Source organism: Simochromis diagramma, unplaced genomic scaffold (genome assembly GCF_900408965.1).
Source record: "Simochromis diagramma unplaced genomic scaffold, fSimDia1.1 OVJJ01000596.1, whole genome shotgun sequence".
Taxonomy (NCBI): Eukaryota; Metazoa; Chordata; class Actinopteri; order Cichliformes; family Cichlidae; genus Simochromis; species Simochromis diagramma.
Window position 1 is genome coordinate 13,995,310 of NW_024387245.1, and position 20,075 is coordinate 14,015,384.

Consider the following 20,075-nt stretch of genomic DNA (forward strand, 5'->3'; position numbering starts at 1 on the left):
TTCATTTTCTTTAAGTTTAAAAAAAAAAAAAAGATTAATGACCTGACCTGATCAGCAAAAAAGTCAGAAGTAGGCCTAAATTGTTTATAGAATAAGAATTTAAAAAGCCCTCTGAGCTAAATATTATATCCCTGCATTCTGTTATTCTTGGCCTTTTGACCTATTTGGACAAACAAAGCAGATAAAGGCTGAACAATGACACACAGAGAAATGTCTGTTTCAGGCTTTTAGTGAACAGAAGTTGAAGCTGAAGTATAATTCTTCTCTGTGAAAAGGAAGTGCCCTCTTAGCCTCAGAAGTTAATATTAGCTCTTTGAGCTAAAATAGCTCGTTGCAGCCATTTTGCATAATTGCATAGCAGTCTCTGATATAGCCTCTGAAAATGTTCACTACTTTTCCATGTTAAATTCCTTCAGTGCAAGATCTCAAATGCTGCCAACAACATTTCAATGGGATTCAAATCTCAGCTGTGATTACTCTGCTACATGACTTTATTCGTCTTCTAAGCTATTCCTTGGTTGTTTTTTAACTGAGCTTCAGATACCCAAATGGAACAAGTTCAGCCTTTGGACACCTTCATGTTATTTTTTAGCATTTGCTGATCCAATATAAGATTTATAATTCAATCAGTGATTCAGTGATTTGTCTGTCCCGAAAAAGCCTGCAGTCTCCTTTATGAGAGAGTGTGTACGATCCATGCAAAAAAAATCTGCACGAGCACATAAGAGGAAATTGGAGTGAGGAAAAAAGACAGAAAAGGCAAGAAATGAATAAATCAAAAATCTGCCAGTCAAACATGTCGAGCTACCTGCTGTGTGCTGCTCTTGTCAGTAAGAGCACATCTGAAAGTAGCTATGTATGCTGTGCTTGGAATGATAATATGTAGTGTAATAATAATTTTGGGAGATCTGTCTGCTGGCCTTGTTTCCTAACTGGAAATTTACATAATAGCTGTTATGATGCTATTACAGCTATTATATATTGCTGCTATACTGTAGTATAGCAGCATAACAGCACTATCACCTCACAGTAACAAGGTCCAAGATTTGAACCCAGCATGGAGCCTATGTGATCTCCTCCAACAGTCCAAAGACATCCACGTTTTAAGCGATGAGTCTACAATATCTGTAAGTACTGAAAGCGAGTGAGTGAGTGTGTGTCTGTGTGAGACCTGCAAGAGACTGGCAAGTTGTTCAGAGTGTACCCCACCTCTTGCCATGAGACAGGCTCCAGTCCCCAAAACCCTGAATTGGGTAAGTAAAAGAAAATGTAGCGATGGATGGAAATGTTTTATCTTTTAAAAGGTTGTGATGGTGCTGATATTCCTGGTAAGAAGACAAAGTGTGTAAGAGCCATCACATTGTCTCCAGACAGTAAGACAAAAATACACATTATGCACAGACTTATAAGTGACACCCACGGCTGCCTTTCCTGTCACCTGCTGCATCCTGTCATCATCCTGTGATGCTGCTGTAAGTGCCACAATGTGTGTCTGTAGGATACAGTCTTTTTTCTCTCCTCTACACTTTGGGTATAAAAAATGTGATGAGGAAAGTTCAAAATAACGAGTGGAACTGAAGATTTGATTTGGCTCATATGTATGGGTTACTCACACTGCTGAATTTATGTGGGTGTAATAATGATTTCTTGAATTTAATATCTCCAATCTGGCTTCAGTTCATTCCTTTAACACCTGTATCTACAGGTTCCCCTCTTTCAACAGACTTAGATTTGTGCATTGCCTTCTTTTTGTGCATAAGCCACATTTATAAATGAGAAACCATAATCAGTATGGATCCGCACTAAACCTGTAGACTTTGCCTGTATGTTCACTGGCAAACTGTAGCTGTCTAGCCCGCCTCACATAAATGTAATTGTCTGAGTTCTCTTTGACTACGTGTGTAAAGGAGTAACTTTCAGATGCCATGTCTTCACCTTCTTCTTCCAGCACACCGATGCTGGTGGAGCCAGTCCTGAAAAAAACAGCAGTTTGAATTCAACCCTGTAGCTGATATCACTTACAGAGTGATGATTTACTAAAGTATTTTTAGTGCAAGACATGCACAAATGTGTGAAAAGCTGTAAGGATGTGATTTACTTTTTCCATGCATCTTACTTTTTTGCTTTTTAAATAAAAACAAACATAAATTTGTCTTTAACAATCAGAAAGCATCAGATAAAGTTAGCATATTCCATGGGCTGTACTGTACTTGTTGTTACCCAATATAACACTTAGAATAACTCAGAATCACTGCCCTAATTTTGCTCATGCATGTCAGCACATCAAGCACATAGCCACTCCTAAATAAAAGCACAAACTAACAAGTCACTCAGCGTTTCCTGTTAATGTAACAAATCAATTATCTCTCATTTCCTGTACATCTAAAGAGCCAGTTTGCTCCGGTTTCCTGTTTGTGTCTCGAAGGAAAGATATTTGCCAGCAGAGCAGCTGTCTTGTTTGTGACAGACCACATGCACACGTCAAACAACTTCTAATAGCTGTTTTATCCCATTAACATCACATAAACATGCCATGAACCCATCAGGAGGGCAGCATGTGTACGTGTGTGTGCCCACTCCTTTGTTCAGTTGATACTGCTGTACCTAAAGCTGATGGACCTAAAAAACATGTTAGCTAACAGATGGCTATTTGTACATCCAGCAGACATGGGGCACACAGCATTAACATTAATATTCATACATCTCTGATGAAAAACAACAACTAGAAACAGATATGCGCAATTTAGCTGCTAAATGGTCCTCTATACTCAGCGGAGTTTTCACTGTGCTGGTGCTGGGCAGGTCATACAGGAAGCGCTTATGTGATCTTGATCACTGAAAACAGCTGCCTGTTGGAACTGAGGGTTATACACATGATAATGGGACTGGAGCGTAAACCTGTTGACCGTTAAATAAAAAGATTTTTGAAGGAATCCAAAAGGTTTTAAGTGTTGGGAAGCTGTTCGTTTGAGTAACACCTTTAAGGTACATAAAATAATTTGATCTATACTTAATATAACACTGGTTATTTTGCTGTAAAAATTTCTCTCCCCTGACTTTCCACTGATTTGCTTCACAGCGAAGAACGAGCATCGAAGACCAATTTTACATCCAGATAAATATTTTATTGTTGCTATCTCGTGCCATAAATGAAATGTGAAGGTCGTAAAGCACTACGCGGTCTGCTCATGTAGTCAGTTTAATTATTATTGCCATGATATGCATTTGAAATTACACTGAAAGAACATTTGAAAAACAAGTCATTTTGGCATCATGGTGAGATGAAATATATAAAAACAAAAGCCACAGGGAATGTTTCACATGGCTAACAGCAACACTACAGTTTTAAATAAATAAAAAATGAATGAATGCTATTTAAAACACACGCGCGCACACACGCCCAGACACATCCACATAAATTCTTTCAGCAAACATATACATCAAAGCAGTCGATAACACTAATAAAGTACAATACAATCACCTGTCCCTTTCAAAAATGTAATTTCAGTGAGACACATGACATGGGGCTATGGTGGTTAGTTCCTGATTTTGTTTTGAAAATATACTGCATATCTATTTATACTTTTCCATTATAAACAACAATGCTTCTGATAATCTTAATTTTTTTAATAATTCTAAAATACTTCTATAATATTCAAAAGGCGTATGTACAATTTTCTCCCCGCAGCAGGTTTTTATGTAATCAAATCAGATTCTTCTAAAATAGAAGAATAAATTAAAGTCTGAGCACTTGTGTTTGCAAGCCCAGTGGGTTTAAGAGCCGATAGACGTTGTTTGTCCCACGCCCACGTACTCTCACAGAGATACTCAAAGGACATGTGGTCCCAGTTGCTGTTGGAGAAAATATTTAAGCTGAAAAATTACTTAAGTAAAATTACTTAAGTGATTTCTCAAATTTTCAGAGCAACTAATAGCTGTCTACTATAACTGTGTAACCCAGCAAGGCACTGATGAGTTGTGTAATTAGTGATAACACTACCTCAGTTTGAGCTTCTTGTTTTCCCTACTGCATACTCTGTGCTCACTCTGTGTAAATTAAGTGAAACACAGACCTTTATGTTTCAAGTTATATGAACTCGCATGCACATCAAAGCCCAATCTGTAAAGAGATGAGCCCTACTGCCACGCCTTTCCAGTTCACTTCCAACATAGCAAACTTTCTGTGCCCAAACATCCATGGAGTGAACAGCTAGACCAGACTTTTTTTTAAGAGCAGTACATTTGAAACCGCGTACGTGTACCAGTTTTATTTAGAGTCCTTATAACCATTTTACTAGAGGGCCACAGTCCATATCTGTGAGATCACTATAGGTAGTGTGAGGTGGAAGCTCAGTAAAGACAACGAGAAGATCGAAGGCGCTGGTGCTGCTGAAGGAACACGATGATAGTTGTACTGGCTTTGGATTCTGTCAGGCGGCTGCACCGTGATGTAGCCATTGATGATGCGAACCATTGGGGGAGGCGGGGACTGCACCACAGAGCTGTAGAGAGAAAAGAGGCAAAAACATGGATTTAATAATGAAGATTTATAATATTTCTCAATTGAATGATGGGTCCTAAATGATGAACACAAAACAGAATGATTTTAATTGGTATAATTAACGAGGATCCTGCATTCATTCTTTATTTGCATTTCTTTCACTGGTTTGTGGGCAAAGGGAATGAGTATTAGTGTGGGTAATACTCCCCCCCCCCCAGGCGCTCCCCAACTGAAAAAGCAATTGGTTGCACAATGATGCTGCGCATTGCACACTGACACAAATTAACACTCATTAATGCAAAATAATATAATTTCTGTCAACTACATCATGGTTTAGCCTTTAAAGGGTTAACTGAATGATGGCTTTCACAATGAACCCATCTTCACTGCTGTGACATTAACGTTTGCTTACATTCATTGATTTTTTTCACTCTTTTTATTACAGGAAAAACAAAACAACATCAGATCTTAATTTCAGAGGCTTTAAAACTCTGTATGCTGCAATTAGTAAACTACACCATAATTTTTCTACAGGCACTGGCTCCCATTTTGCAATTTAGAGTCACTACAGACTGGGTAGGGTCTTATTAATTCCAGACTTTTACTTTTTTTTTTTTTTAAACAAAAAGCATTTTGTTTTGTTTCTGCACTGTACAATTCTTTGGTACTGTAGGGGAAATTGTGGCAGGATCAGCAGGAAAACCAGCCTCTCTCCACATCCACACATTGTCAAAAATTGCCAGAGAAAATATGCAGACTGCAGAAAGTCAACAATGGAAACATTAATGATGATGAAAGCCACAAAGGAAACGTTCTCTGACAGAATTTCTGGGTGCTCAAATCACTGATCGTCACATGACCAACTGCCAATAAACCTTAAAGCTATTATGCCCTTTGTCACTCTTCCTTCACCCCCAAATTACACAGACTGAAGTGTCTGTGAGGCAATGACTGCTTTGAGGTGGTCAAAACCACACAGACATCATAGCATTTCCATTTTTATTAAAAAGAAACACTCCTAACATAATGCCACTTTGCCCCAAATTTACATTACTCTTCATACTTATTTGCATTCAGCCAAATACTCAAGGGGCATAGTTTTAGAGAAATTAACTTTAGTTTGTGTGAAAAGGCCTTAAGAGGCGCAAAGAAACCAGGTGTGACATACCATGGCCACACAACAGAGAACTGTGAGACTGGAGTTGCTTCTTTTTCTCAAATTGCCTTACTTTCTCTTACTCAGCCACCTTTTTAGACATTAAAATATACAAGAACGTGCATAACATTGTAACGTCCATGCACAAAGAGTCAGTTTCATTTCTGCTCAAAATACAGGATCTTGCGGATTTAGAGAAAACACTTCTTCAGAAATAATGTACACAAATGTTCACAAACCTCCTCTGTTCACATGAAGAAGTGACACTATTTGTTTAGCTTTTTCTTTCCATCACTAATTTGGACTGGTGCATACTGCATATTGAAATAAAAATTACTGGTAGCACAAGTTCAGTTTTACAAACTGCAGCCTGCAACAACTTCTTAAGTCCAGATCTGCATCTGAATAACGCTAATGTTAGCTGTTCACCCATTCTCTGTTTCAATTAAGATAAAATTTCTCTGTTTTGTGTCAAGATCACATGTTGTCCTTTTGTCTTTTCTCTTGCAACCCAAATTTGGGCAAGGCCATGGAAAATTTAAATTCCCCAAAGGTGTGACTGAATAGATTAGGACTAAGTTTATGTGTTGAAGTTCATATTAGCGTTACTGCTTCCAACCCAATGACAAAACTGTGTTTTGCCATTGCAAAAAATGCAGGGATGTTTCCACATGGCAGACCACACCTTGTGCAAAAGATTCTTCTTTGTCTGAAAGGTGATCTTATCGTGTTGTCCTGTGAGTTCCTGCCTGGAGCTACTGTGAGACCAAATCCCGATACTTAGCAGGAATTCCCAGGTCGCTCTTTTCATAACCAAGACACCTACACTAGCTTGGAACTAGTCAGGACTCATATACCACTGCAGGGCACATATGTGTATGTGCTGAAGTTTATGCAAACTGCATGAAGTGCATGGTGATGTGATATGGTGGCTGTTTGAGCCTGCAGCACTGCACCAGGAAGTGTCAGTTTTATTCTATATACAAGTGTGAGTTACACATTTCCCCTTACATCCTCTCTGGCTTGTTTCTGAGCTCTTGCTATCATACTCTCATTTCACCTGTGGCCTTTCATCTCTAGTCATTGATAACCCATATATAGAGAAGAAAGACCTTCACCTCTTTACCCCTCTTTCTTTCATCTTACCTCTCCTCTATCCGAACCCAGAGGTCATTAAAATGCCTGTGCCGCTGTTTCTTCTGCTTATTCCTCCTCTTTTTCTTTAGCATTTTTCTCTCAGATTTCTCCAGAACCTCCAGGCTATCTGGTGGCAGAAGCATGTGGGGTAACAGATCCTCCTCCAGAGTATGCCCCTGACCCTCCTCTTTGTGAGGAAGCTCGTGCAAGAAAGGTTCCAGCTGAGGCGACTCATCGTAATGGTCCTCCAGCTCTGGTGAGACGGGTCCAGATGATGATCGCCTAGAGGATGCACATTACAGTAGGGTAAGATGCTTTAGAAAGAAAGAGAAAAGGGGTTCGTTGCATGTCACTTTTATAATAAAATCATCAACTTTAGTCTTTAATCATCTTTAATCCTGCCAACGATGGTGCCAAGCCTGTCTGCAAAAGAAGAAGAGTAGTTACCCTGCCTAGGTGATCAGAAGCAGAAAACTGGGGATACAAGGCAAGCAACCATATGAAGATTATAAGATGATGTTTGCCTGTCCTAAGCAAAAGCAAAAACTTGAAATCTTTATGCTGAAAACACATTTTTGGGGCTGTTTGAATCAAATCACGTGGGACAAAAAGAGATCATTGTTGAAGAACTCATCAAGTGTGGTGAACTATATGAGCTCCAATTAACAATGATCATGGATACGAAGGTGATGCTGGACTATACTGGCGATGAAGCCAGTGTTGGTTTCACACTTCACACTGCAGCCTCCCCACATTTCACCCTGCATATGATTGTCTGGAGGGCTTTACCATAAATGGAACTTTCATAATGCACCAAAGAAGATGCAGATGAAACAAACTGAGCACATCTTACAGCCTCTGTGCCTTGTCCAAGGATATTGCCATGGACACCAAAGAATGTAAGGACAAGGTCTGTTTTGCTGTTACAGGCAAAATAAATATCACATTTTCCTGTGAGGTCACTGAAACATGGCACTATAGTCTCGTGAGAGAGTCTACAAGTGCAGAGAAAATGCTGAGCAAAAGTAGCAAAGTGCTGAAAGCAGGTTAGAGTGTTTTTATGCAGGCCAGGAGTTTATTCCACCTGACAGTCCTGTTAAAGAGCCTGCCAATAAAATATTAACATGACAGTTTAAAGTGAATATTTGATCATAATAAGTAAATGGCAGTGAAACAAGCAGGAGAAATACACTTTCAAATCAAGAGCAAAGCGAAGTCGAGAAAAAAGTATTATTAATTATTAATATTATATATTATTATAAACGGGTCTCCATTCTTTCTCCATTCAGGATGCAATGGAAGGACAAAAAACTAAATACAGTCTAATAGTTAACATAGCTTCTTTTTGTGGAAGAACAAATTACAAGTTGGGAAGCATGACAGAAAAACCTAAACTCTTCTTTTTGATACTATTTGACACTAGTTTTCCTTTCAAGACACGTTAATCACCATGAATAAACCAATACTGGTAACAAAGAGAGTAAATGCACTTAGACCTCTGAACAACTGTGATGTCAGATATATTAATGAGAAGTCGAATAATAAATTGTTATACATGGATATAATGAAGGCTGTCTGTTCTCTCAAGACAACATCAAGGTAGTCTATGAACAGGCAGATCACTAAGACCACCAGGTACCTTCTTCCCCACAGCTGTGAAGGCTGAATGGACCCACGGTAACTCATGGACTGAACATACACACACCCACAATGGACAACTGTACCCTCAAACACACAATAATAACATGGACTGAACCACCACTCACAACCACTAGCACTTTATACAGCCTCTGTAGAAACTATCTACACCCTCACTTATCTTAACTGCACTACTGTATAGCTCTGTGTAAATAATCATTCTGTACATTCGATAATCTTTAATCCTACAACTGTTTACAACTTGCATAGTTCCCATTTCTGTATAGCTGTATATCTCAGATTCTGTAAAGTTATTTATTTCATATTCTGTATAGTTTTTCATATTTATATCCTGTTCATATCCTGTACATAGCTTGTACTCACTACAGCCTGTACATACTTATAGTTATAGAATATTCACAACATACTTCATACCGTGTACATTATAACATACCATAATAGACCCATTTCTGTAATATACTTACATATCTATATTATTGCTAATATATATTGTAATATATCTATATCACCAAAGCACTTCTGGATGGATGCAAACTGCATTTCGTTGCCCTGTACCTGTGCATGTGCAATGACAATAAAGTTGAATTCTATTCTATTCTATTCTAAGATGTGGGTTCATCTCAGGCTCATAATACCGTATCAAACACGGGGGCTGTGTGTGAGAAAGTAGAATTACCTATTCATTCACTCAGACACAGGAACAAGAACACAGATTTAAAGCGAGATTACCACCCTCAGTGTGCCAAGGTAGACTGCACTACATGCTTCACAGCAGGAGGTGAGAACCCTACTTAAGTTGGCCTTTTCAACACCACTTCATTGGTGGCCAGCGGGGAATTTGTGACACTTATCTTCCAGTACAATCTAAGCTGAAACAAGAGAAGACTTGCAAAAAGCACACAGGCGGGGAGATGTTACCGAAAACACCATATAGTATATGAGAAACTGCATCTAAAAGCCGTGGATGTCTTACGGTCCAGTCCCGTTAAACATATAGCAGCATTATGATGATGATTAGACTGAAGCAAACTCACCGGTTTATGGGTTGCCCAGCAGGTGTGTGCTCCACCTCATATCCCTGGCGACGAAGCACGTCAATAACTGTGTTGTTACCCAGAAAGTGACCTGCAACCAATAAGTAGAAAATGATGAATTTGCTGTTCTGAAAGGAGACGATGAGCTATCTCAAACTAAAATAAGCGGAACATTGTCAGGACAGCACCAGCTCTGTTAGTTCTCTTTCTCGTTTAACTTAAGAGTAAAACAAAAAGCAAGCCTGATAGCACCAATCAAAATATTACGCATACATTTATATATCTGCTTCTGTCATCATTACAAAACTTATGATTCCTACATAAGTAAGTTCAGTGTTGCTTTTCTCTGCATCTCCTATCCACTTGTCATTGCCTCTCCTTTTCCCATTCCTCTTCCACGTCCTTTACTTCGAGCTTTCTTCCTCCATTCTTAATTAATCTTCTACCCTCCATATTATATCTCTTTTCTTCCCTTTCCATTTTCTTCTCTCTGCTCTCATTCTTTCTTATCTCCAACTTCCCCTCTTCTCCTTTTTTCCCCTCTCATTCTCGTTGTGACCCTCTCAGCTAGGTGAAGTAGGGGCATTGAGGCTTCAGGTTGCCATGTCAAGAGGTCTCCATTCTTCCTCTCACTCTGACAAAAGGGAGCAGGGGTCCATTGTTTGGGCCTGCTCAGCCGTGGCACCACAGAGCTGTGTAAACAATGAGCCCCAGCACTTTAATCTGGCCTAGAGCCATCGATAGAGAGAGGTTAGCTTAGATGCACTATGGGTGTCGTGATGCTGCCCAGAGACTTGGACTGAATGCTGGTTAAAACAATGTCACATTATGTCCCAGCCATAGAAAAAGGCCAGAGAAGGGACTTCTACAATGTTTGCATATGATCTGCTAGAGTAAAACAATTTTGTGAGTTTAGTCTTAGAAGAAGTCTTTTTGATCCCATGAACCCTATTTTCTTCTAAAGCCTTTTCTTTTTCCTACGCTACAAGCTAACTGTATATTTCTAATGTATAAACAGTAAAAAATACCATTAATTATGCTTTCATATCTTATGTTTTCTCTGTCTTAAGGCACATTTACCTAATTCAGGTTTGCTAAAATGTGTAGGAGAAAAAACGCAGTTGCCACATAAAAAGACATTTTTTGTACTTGTCCAGTAATCATTAGCATGGTCGGCTAAATATCCAGAAGCCCTTAAACTCACAATGAGAGCTGAACCAGAACGAAACAGAGACAGAGACACTGTTTTCCAGCTTGCCCAGGTTTAGAAACAACTCAGCGTGATTTATGCAAGTTTAAGTCAGGGGATTAAGGTGGGATAAATGGAGCTGTTGAGCACAATATAGAGCCATAGAGAGGTGGGCGGACTTCAGAACTTCAAAGGAGCACAATTGACACACATACGTACACACACGCAAGCGCTAAGGAGGTAAGCCATCAATTCTGTCATGTCCCCAAAGGCCAGTGTGTTCACGGGGAGTGAGAGCATGTTTGACAAGATGAAAAAAAAAGTAGAGTTCGTTTATTCCTGAGTTTAAAAAAGTTTTTTTTTAAATCCTGTGGCACAAGAAAATAAAATAGAAAGTGACATTTGTGTGCTTTAAATAATAAATATTTTTTTTAATAACAAGCTATCTTATCAACATGTAACCAATGCTTTAAAGCAGATTTTAGGGCATGCTTAATCAATATAATAGAAAACACAAGTGGTGAGACTTTAAACTTTCACATGCTTGTTTCAGAGGGACATTTTTATTTTAGGCGTTTTTTTGGATGCCATGCAGCAAACCCTTCACACAAAGACCATTTTATAAGTGTTCCATTTAGCATGAAACATGGGAAACTTGCACTCTAATGGTGCGCCCAACTCATGAAATTACAAACAAAAACAAAATGTAGACATCTTTGATTAAAAATGATTGATGCCCCAGGAAAAAGGTATAAAGTGGGAAAAGAAAATTATGTGTTAGGCCTGGATTTTGTTGAAATATGGCCTGTGTATGCTGTAACATTTGGCCACTGGCTTTAACCTTATAGGCTGTTTCTTTTGTAGATACTAGTTTCATTTGTGTTATATTAATGTGAATTGTCCAGAGTAACAACATTGCTCATTAATTATATTTATTTTAATTAAGATAAATAAAATCTAAGATTCTTACTTTTGGATACATTTCATTTTAGTACACTCTGTGCCTTTTGATGATAAGATGAAGCAATATTTTCACTAATTTAATAGAAAAAGTTAGCCTACACGAACTTAACAAAACATATACAAGGCCACACCCAGATGTAAGCATATACCATAAAATATGATTCTTCAGTGAAAGCAAATTCTTCTTAGTATGTGTAATTTGTATGGATAAAAAATTACTAAAGTTACCAGTGCCCTGCATAATGTACCCTGCTCTCGCCCTGTGACTCCTGGGATAGGCTCCAGCCCCCCAGTGATCCTGAATTGGATAAGTGGTTAAGAAAATGGAAATGGGTGGATGGACAGAAAAAAGGAAGGCAGTGTTCTACTGCATACGTGAGAGATAATATCTAAAGGTATCAACAAGCAGAGCTCCACTACGGCTGCCTCCAGCACAGTTTAACTCCTGGTTGTCTCAAGCTAAATCAAAACAAACATATCTTTGTACCATAGTTATAAAAGTTGGAAATGTTGGAGTCTACTGACTCACCATGTTTCTCATTACTAATTAAGTTTAGAGTTTTCTAAGTTAAGGTGTTGTTACGTGTTGTTTTGGGTTGGGTACATAAGCAGTAGTTTATATTTATAGGGTCCCATTCAAAACAGAGCTGCAGGCTGCCGCCCAGCATACAGCCCACGCCACAGTTTTAAGAGCACACTTCTAGAATAACATGTGTGACATCTGACATATTTTCACTGATTACTCATTTAGACCAATTTCATACATTTTACATTTATGAAAATGGCTTTTACTTTGTGTCCTATTGCACAATATATTCACTGTATGGTTTATTTTGTACCACTAAGAGGGGGGAGATGGTACAGATAAAGACCTGTGACCTGAAAGCTTTCATTCACAGCTAACTTCCTTCGTGGAGCTACATGCATACATGAATGGACCTCTGAGTTGGAGTACCATGGACCAGTTCATGTTATGGTTATATAAAAGTGACATCTTTTATAATCTTCTACTAGCAGAGTCTAACAATAAACATAAAAACTAAAATCTTTCAAAACACTCTTTAAACATTGTGTCTGAAAGCTGTTACAAGGTAGTCATTTGCATTGTTGCAAAGACTTTTGCTGGAAAGATGGATACATCAGCGGCTAGTCTACAGGGAGTGCAGAATTATTAGGCAAATGAGTATTTTGTCCACATCATCCTCTTCATGCATGTTGTCTTACTCCAAGCTGTATAGGCTCGAAAGCCTACTACCAATTAAGCATATTAGGTGATGTGCATCTCTGTAATGAGAAGGGGTGTGGTCTAATGACATCAACACCCTATATCAGGTGTGCAGAATTATTAGGCAACTTCCTTTCCTTTGGCAAAATGGGTCAAAAGAAGGACTTGACAGGCTCAGAAAAGCCAAAAATAGTGAGATATCTTGCAGAGGGATGCAGCAGTCTCAAAATTGCAAAGCTTCTGAAGCGTGATCATCGAACAATCAAGCGTTTCATTCAAAATAGTCAACAGGGTCGCAAGAAGCGTGTGGAAAAACCAAGGCGCAAAATAACTGCCCATGAACTGAGAAAAGTCAAGCGTGCAACTGCCAAGATGCCACTTGCCACCAGTTGGCCATATTTCAGAGCTGCAACATCACTGGAGTGCCCAAAAGCACAAGGTGTGCAATACTCAGAGACATGGCCAAGGTAAGAAAGGCTGAAAGACGACCACCACTGAACAAGACACACAAGCTGAAACGTCAAGACTGGGCCAAGAAATATCTCAAGACTGATTTTCCTAAGGTTTTATGGACTGATGAAATGAGAGTGAGTCTTGATGGGCCAGATGGATGGGCCCGTGGCTGGATTGGTAAAGGGCAGAGAGCTCCAGTCCGACTCAGACGCCAGCAAGGTGGAGGTGGAGTACTGGTTTGGGCTGGTATCATCAAAGATGAGCTTGTGGGGCCTTTTCGGGTTGAGGATGGAGTCAAGCTCAACTCCCAGTCCTACTGCCAGTTTCTGGAAGACACCTTCTTCAAGCAGTGGTACAGGAAGAAGTCTGCATCCTTCAAGAAAAACATGATTTTCATGCAGGACAATGCTCCATCACACGCGTCCAAGTACTCCACAGCGTGGCTGGCAAGAAAGGGTATAAAAGAAGAAAAACTAATGACATGGCCTCCTTGTTCACCTGATCTGAACCCCATTGAGAACCTGTGGTCCATCATCAAATGTGAGATTTACAAGGAGGGAAAACAGTACACCTCCCTGAACAGTGTCTGGGAGGCTGTGGTTGCTGCTGCACGCAATGTTGATGGTGAACAGATCAAAACACTGACAGAATCCATGGATGGCAGGCTTTTGAGTGTCCTTGCAAAGAAAGGTGGCTATATTGGTCGCTGATTTGTTTTTGTTTTGTTTTTGAATGTCAGAAATGTATATTTGTGAATGTGGAGATGTTATATTGGTTTCACTGGTAAAAATAAATAATTGAAATGGGTATATATTTGTTTTTTGTTAAGATGCCTAATAATTATGCACAGTAATAGTCACCTGCACACACAGATATCCCCCTAAAATAGCTAAAACTAAAAACAAACTAAAAACTACTTCCAAACACATTCAGCTTTGATATTAATGAGTTTTTTGGGTTCATTGAGAACATGGTTGTTGTTCAATAATAACATTATTCCTCAAAAATACAACTTGCCTAATAATTCTGCACTCCCTGTAGTTCTTACATCCACTTTCCCACACTGTCAAACTCAATGCCGACATCATTGCTCTAGTCCAGTCATTTTCTTGTCTGGTTTCTGTAAGCCAGTTAGCCTCCATTCTGTGTGCTGTAAATATCACTGCTCATTTGTCATTCTGCCATTCAGGCTCTAATTTGTTCAGTTGACACTATAAAACCAGGAAAGTAACTCTATATAGTCCTGTGAAATACTAAGTACACCCTTAAAGCTTCCATAGGAATCAAGGGGGTAAGCAGATGCTGCTAATCAAATGCACACGATTAACCGATCATCAGCAAGTGTGAGCATCTCTGTATAAACAATAGTTTTGGCAGTTTGGTGGTCTGGAGCATGTGTGTTAACATAACAGGTTAACGTGAGGCCACATAATGCCACAGTCTTCCCTGCAAATTCATCACTAACATCATAACGTGCAATGCTCAAAGAAGCTGCGAATAAACCGGGAGCTGTTTCTCAGCATGCCAAAACACTAAGAAAAAACACTGAACAGATATGCCTCGTTTGGCATGGTTGCCAGGGGAAAGACTCTTCTCAAAAAAAAGAACATGACAGCTTAGGAATTGCAAAGTTGCAAATGAACAAACAACCAAACTTCTGGTAACGATTTTAGCTTGTTTTGCAACCACAGGGCCCGGAGTCTAGAGCTAAAGGCTAATTGCAAGGCAATCTATCTAACAGCTAAAGAATGGTCAACATTTGGTGATATAGCAGATACCAAGCACACCAGCAAATCTACAGAACAAACACTGGCAAAACAAATCAGGTTTGTTGCAATGACCCAATCAAAGTGAGACTGTGAGTCCTGTGGCAGGCAGTGTTGGTTAAGTTACTTGAAAAAAGTAATCATTAACTAAATACTGATTACTTCCCCAAAAAAGTAATCCCATTACTTTACTGATTACTTATTTTCAAAAGTAATTAATTACTTAGTTACTTAGTTACTTTTTAAAAACACGATTTACAACCTGAATAGGTGATAAAGCGATTTTCAGCCCAATTCTACTTTTTCTACATAATCCATCATACAAAATGTAATCAAATGGAAAAGTCTCTTTTTTTAAACTTGTTTTATTAGTTTTAATCCTTTAACTTTATGCATCAAGTAAAAATTAAATTATATGCACCATTCTCTGACTTGAAGAAATTAGTTTAACATTTAAGCCTATTTTCTGCACATTCCAGCACATAAAATAAAATTTTTTTTTTTTTGTGTTTACACTCAGTCTTTCAAATAGATGCAAGTAAAACACAGCAGAAAATAAATAAAGTCAAAGACTCAGCGGTCCTGTTGCTCTATTTTCACCTGTAAAGCAGGACTGCGGTAGGCGGAGGTTTACCCTGGTGCAGGTGTGCCGCAGCGGTCAGTGGAAGAATCCACGAGTTTCTCTGTGAATTTCCCATTACGTCATAGCGCACTCGGAGCTTGTTTAGGGGGGGTCCGGTGTAAAAAGAAGTTTTCTTCCCATGCACAATGGACACTAATGTTTTTGTCACTTTTTATGGAATCAAACTCAAAGTAAGGTCAGTACTTCCACGCTTTAAACGCTGCACGCTCATACTCTCTCCCGCACTCGATATATTATCCATTGTTGATCTGCACACAGCTGTTGTCACAAACGTCGCACTCGCTTATGTCATTGTCATGAGACATTCTCGCAAAAACTCACGGTTTTAGTAACGCAGAGTTCCTACGGGAAAGTAACGGTAATCGAATTACCGTTTTTGCGACAGTCATCCCTTACTTTACTCGTTACTTTAAAAAAGTAATCAGATTACAGTAACGCGTTACTGCCCATATCTGGTGGCAGGACCTTGAGAGAGGGATATGTAAAGAAATATCTGCAACCTTTAAGGAACTGAATCAAAGAACAGTGGTCAAAATTCTTCCACAACCATGTGAAAGACTTAGAAAGCCATACAAAAAAAATTATTACTTTGTTGTTGCTGCTAAAGGTGGTGCTACTAGCTAGTTACAAGCTAGGTTCTACATGCTAGAGTCTGCAGTCCACAGGACCTTTTCACATGACTTTAAGTGCTAAATGTGAATATTTGTCTGTAACATGAACAAAATACATTTTTGCTAACTCTAACAGAAAAGGACCACAGCAGTATTTGTCCTTAAACGCTTATCCAGTTTTCAGAATCAGTGTGTCAAATTATTAGAACATATGGTAAGCTTTAAATACTGTTCCTTTTCCATACACATCAATATTTACATTACAACTTGTAACTAAGGCTGAAGCAGCAGTTCTCATAACATTACAGCATGCTGGATAAACAAACTCTACATGTATAGGCACCACTGAGGACACTCTGCCCTACATAGCCTTTTCTTTCCGTTTATGTACACATGTTCCTTGCTAGTCAGCTGGACCCAGCAGCCCATAATCATGACCACTGAGCACTGAATAAAGCCTTTTACTGAAGACGATGACAATAAGATATCTGATGTGTAGACCGTTTGGTTTGCTTCTTTCGGGAAGATACTATTATTGGCCAAGACGTAGAGCCACAATCTTTGGCTCAAATGGTCATTTTCAGTTTTTCTATTCTTGTTCAGATATTTGACGCTACAGCGGTTTCCTGACCATCAACTGTGCATAAATTACAGCACAGAGACAAAGAGAGCTATAAAAACAGAGAGATTCAGACTATTAAAATAACAAACTGAATTTCATGATCTGACATCTCTAGGACGTCGGAAGTACTAACCTGCCAAAGATTTTACTGGAAAATCACAGTTTTGGCTCTTTGAGCTGCTAAAAGTTGAGCAAAACCTCAGTGCCTTCAACTGTCAAGGAGACTTAGCCATCCATGGAGGCAACAGTCATGTCAAAGGCAAATGACAAGAAAATGACTGGTTATCAACTCACATAGAAATCACACAGCCATCCTGGTGTTTTTCAAACAATGCCAGCTCAGTATTAACACACATATCAAGTGTCTGGAAATACGGGCTCTGCTTACACTGCACTTTTTTAATCTCTGGTTAAGTCATAGATTTGCATGTCCTTGATGGACAGTCAGTTCCTCCTTGTATTAAACTGAAACCTCATCAATTATCAGTCACATGCAATTTGGTTGAAAAGAACAGGACACCGTTGGAAGTAATATCAAACCACAGGCATGATGATTAAACACTGTCAAGCTAGTTAAGAGTAATTACACACAGTGCCTTGTAATACAGTCTATCAATCTTCACTTTATTATTCTATGATAAAACATTTCATTGGATACAGCTGAAAATACTGGATTTCTTTTTTGTGAATGGTTTGTTTCACTGATTTCAAAGCAGGCTTCACGACTTTTTTCTTTCTATTTTAAGGAAAAAATTAACAATTGGCGTACAACAAATAGTTGGTACTAGAGCTACACTGATAACACTGCTGTTGAAGGTGACAGAATGGAAATACATGAAATAACCACTGAGTGTTTAATCTGAATACCACAGTGTGATTGCACAGCAACAGCTGTTGTTCTACATACATGAAACTTTCATAATCTTCCTACAACGCACAAAGTCACAACTCCTCTTATACATTCAAAAGATAAACAACCAAAATATTGCCAAGCAACCGTCTACAGATGACCAATTTGTACCAATTATGCACATATTATACACATATAAAACCATCAAATCATTTTAATTTCACAACAAGTAGAATGCAATTTATATCCAAGGTACTTTTCGTGATGCATGACTTTAGCATGCAGCTTAGCAACCACCTGCTAATGGGCTAAAACATTTGATTTTTTAAACATGAACTATAAAATGCTAAAGTATTTCACTTTATATATATTCACTTTATAGTTTTTGACATTTAATTTCTATCTACAAAAATGCTATTATGCAAGATATGTTATGATGCCACCATGGTCTAAAATCATAGCCCAAATAATCCTGTATCAGAGGCATACACTAGATTATCTCACGCAGCCAGCTTGTGGCGCTGAAACTCTTAATGTTAACATTATTCATATCCTTGTGGGCACCGTGATTTTTTTTACCATTGGATGAGTCATGGAAAAAAACTTTTTTTAATGTCAATGTCATTGCCTGGAATAAATTTGGCATGATGTTACATGCAAATATGTGTTGTCATTTTGATCCAAACCCCCTGCAGGATAAGGGTACTCTTTTCGTGAAAGCATAAGAGAGAACGCCAAAACCAAGACAGCTTTGGTTAAACGGGTGTGCATATAAGCCAGCGGATTTAGTCTCCACCCAAGTCTCAAGCCTTTTATTGGAGTACATCAACTTTCTAACTGTAGATTATATTACATTGTAACTCAGAACAGTTTTATCTCTTGCAGGTCCTTCAAAAACATAACTTACCACAAAGACTTTAAAAATGGTGGACTCTATAGCATCAGAGCAGTCCAGCACAGAGGACAGCAGTAGAGCTCCATGTGTTGTTTTAGTCAGACTCGACAGCATATTACATCATTACAATCAGACCTCGTCCATTCAAACTCCTCCAGGATGTGGTTTTGAAAGGGAGATGCCAGTGATAAGAGAAAGCTGTGATAAACGATGGTTGTGATACGGCTGTAAGAATTTGAAAGACTGATCATACACAAGAGAAAGCCACACACCACGTACCTTTATAGAGTTAGGCCAAAGAATGCTAACATCTCCACCAATACCAAAACATTTCTCCTTGTACTTCTCTCAGGCATGTTACTGTGTGACAGACAGTTCACTAATAGGCTTAATTCAGTGAAATAAAACAATTTACAATCAAACTGATAGCAATCAGGATTATGTAAACAGACACAGCTGTTGAAGTAGAGATGACAAAGAAAAAACGAGACACACAGGGAAGGGAAAACAAAGAGGCTAGACATAAATGCAGACAGAAAACAAGGCAATTCAAGACAGAAGCAGAAACAAAAGAGCAGATTTATCCTTCTTACAAAAGAAAAACAGATTGCAAAGCAATACAGGAATGTCAAGACTTCAGATGCCAGACTGTGATAGCAGAGGACAAGAGCATCCTTTAAGGCCACAGTTTTACAGCTAAAACAAACTATTGAGATTCTGTAGACTGTATCTTGAAGCTGTGCCCATGCAAAGTCGGCTTACTACCACAAACCTGAATAAATGAGTGGGGACAAGACAGTTCGAAGCGCGGTGTTAGCTTGGTGGTGGTTTTCAAACAATTAACCAAATATCTTGAGCTCAAGCTAAACTAGGGAAAACGGAGATTAGGAAATGTGAATTTGAGAAGACATTACAACTAGACGTGAACTCCTCGTTCACATAATTTGGATCAGAAAAGTTTTAGGTGCTTCAGAGGAAATCGATTACATTGCCTTCATCTCATCTGACACTGTTTGTTACCACCAATTTGTTATTTAATGAGCGCCGTCTCTGTCCCAGACAAGTGTTTCGGAATAATGGTCTCTTTAATGTGGATGTTATTTGGGAGAATGTGAGAGAAAGTACATGGAGTTGCATTGCTTAGTGCAAATTTGCTGCAACTTTGTTCGCACTTGCAGAATTGATGAAGACGGATCATTAAATGCGTTTGTCATTTAATTACTTTGTCTTGCTTTGTGCATTTTTTTGTGTTTTTTTAACATGAACCATGCTTATAATTAGTGTGATAACCGCTCAAGGGTCTGCAAGAAGTTTTTAAGGTTGTGCTGAGCAACTGCAGCTTTAAATTTATGCTGAGCCTAAATGAAAAAC

At 38.7% G+C, this 20,075-nt stretch overlaps 1 protein-coding gene across 1 annotated transcript in view; it reads right to left on the reverse strand.

Moving 5' to 3' along the window:
* Positions 1-292: 292 nt before the first annotated feature.
* trabd2a (TraB domain containing 2A) overlaps positions 293-20,075 on the reverse strand; it is a 62,193-nt gene continuing 42,410 nt past the window's right edge. Inside the window, exons 5-7 of the mRNA XM_040000392.1 lie at positions 9,488-9,578; positions 6,804-7,076; positions 293-4,502 (exon numbers count right to left, since the gene is read on the reverse strand). Of these exons, the coding sequence (XP_039856326.1) occupies positions 4,295-4,502; positions 6,804-7,076; positions 9,488-9,578 (572 nt within the window). The 3' untranslated portion in view covers positions 293-4,294. The remainder of the gene's footprint in view (positions 4,503-6,803; positions 7,077-9,487; positions 9,579-20,075) is intronic.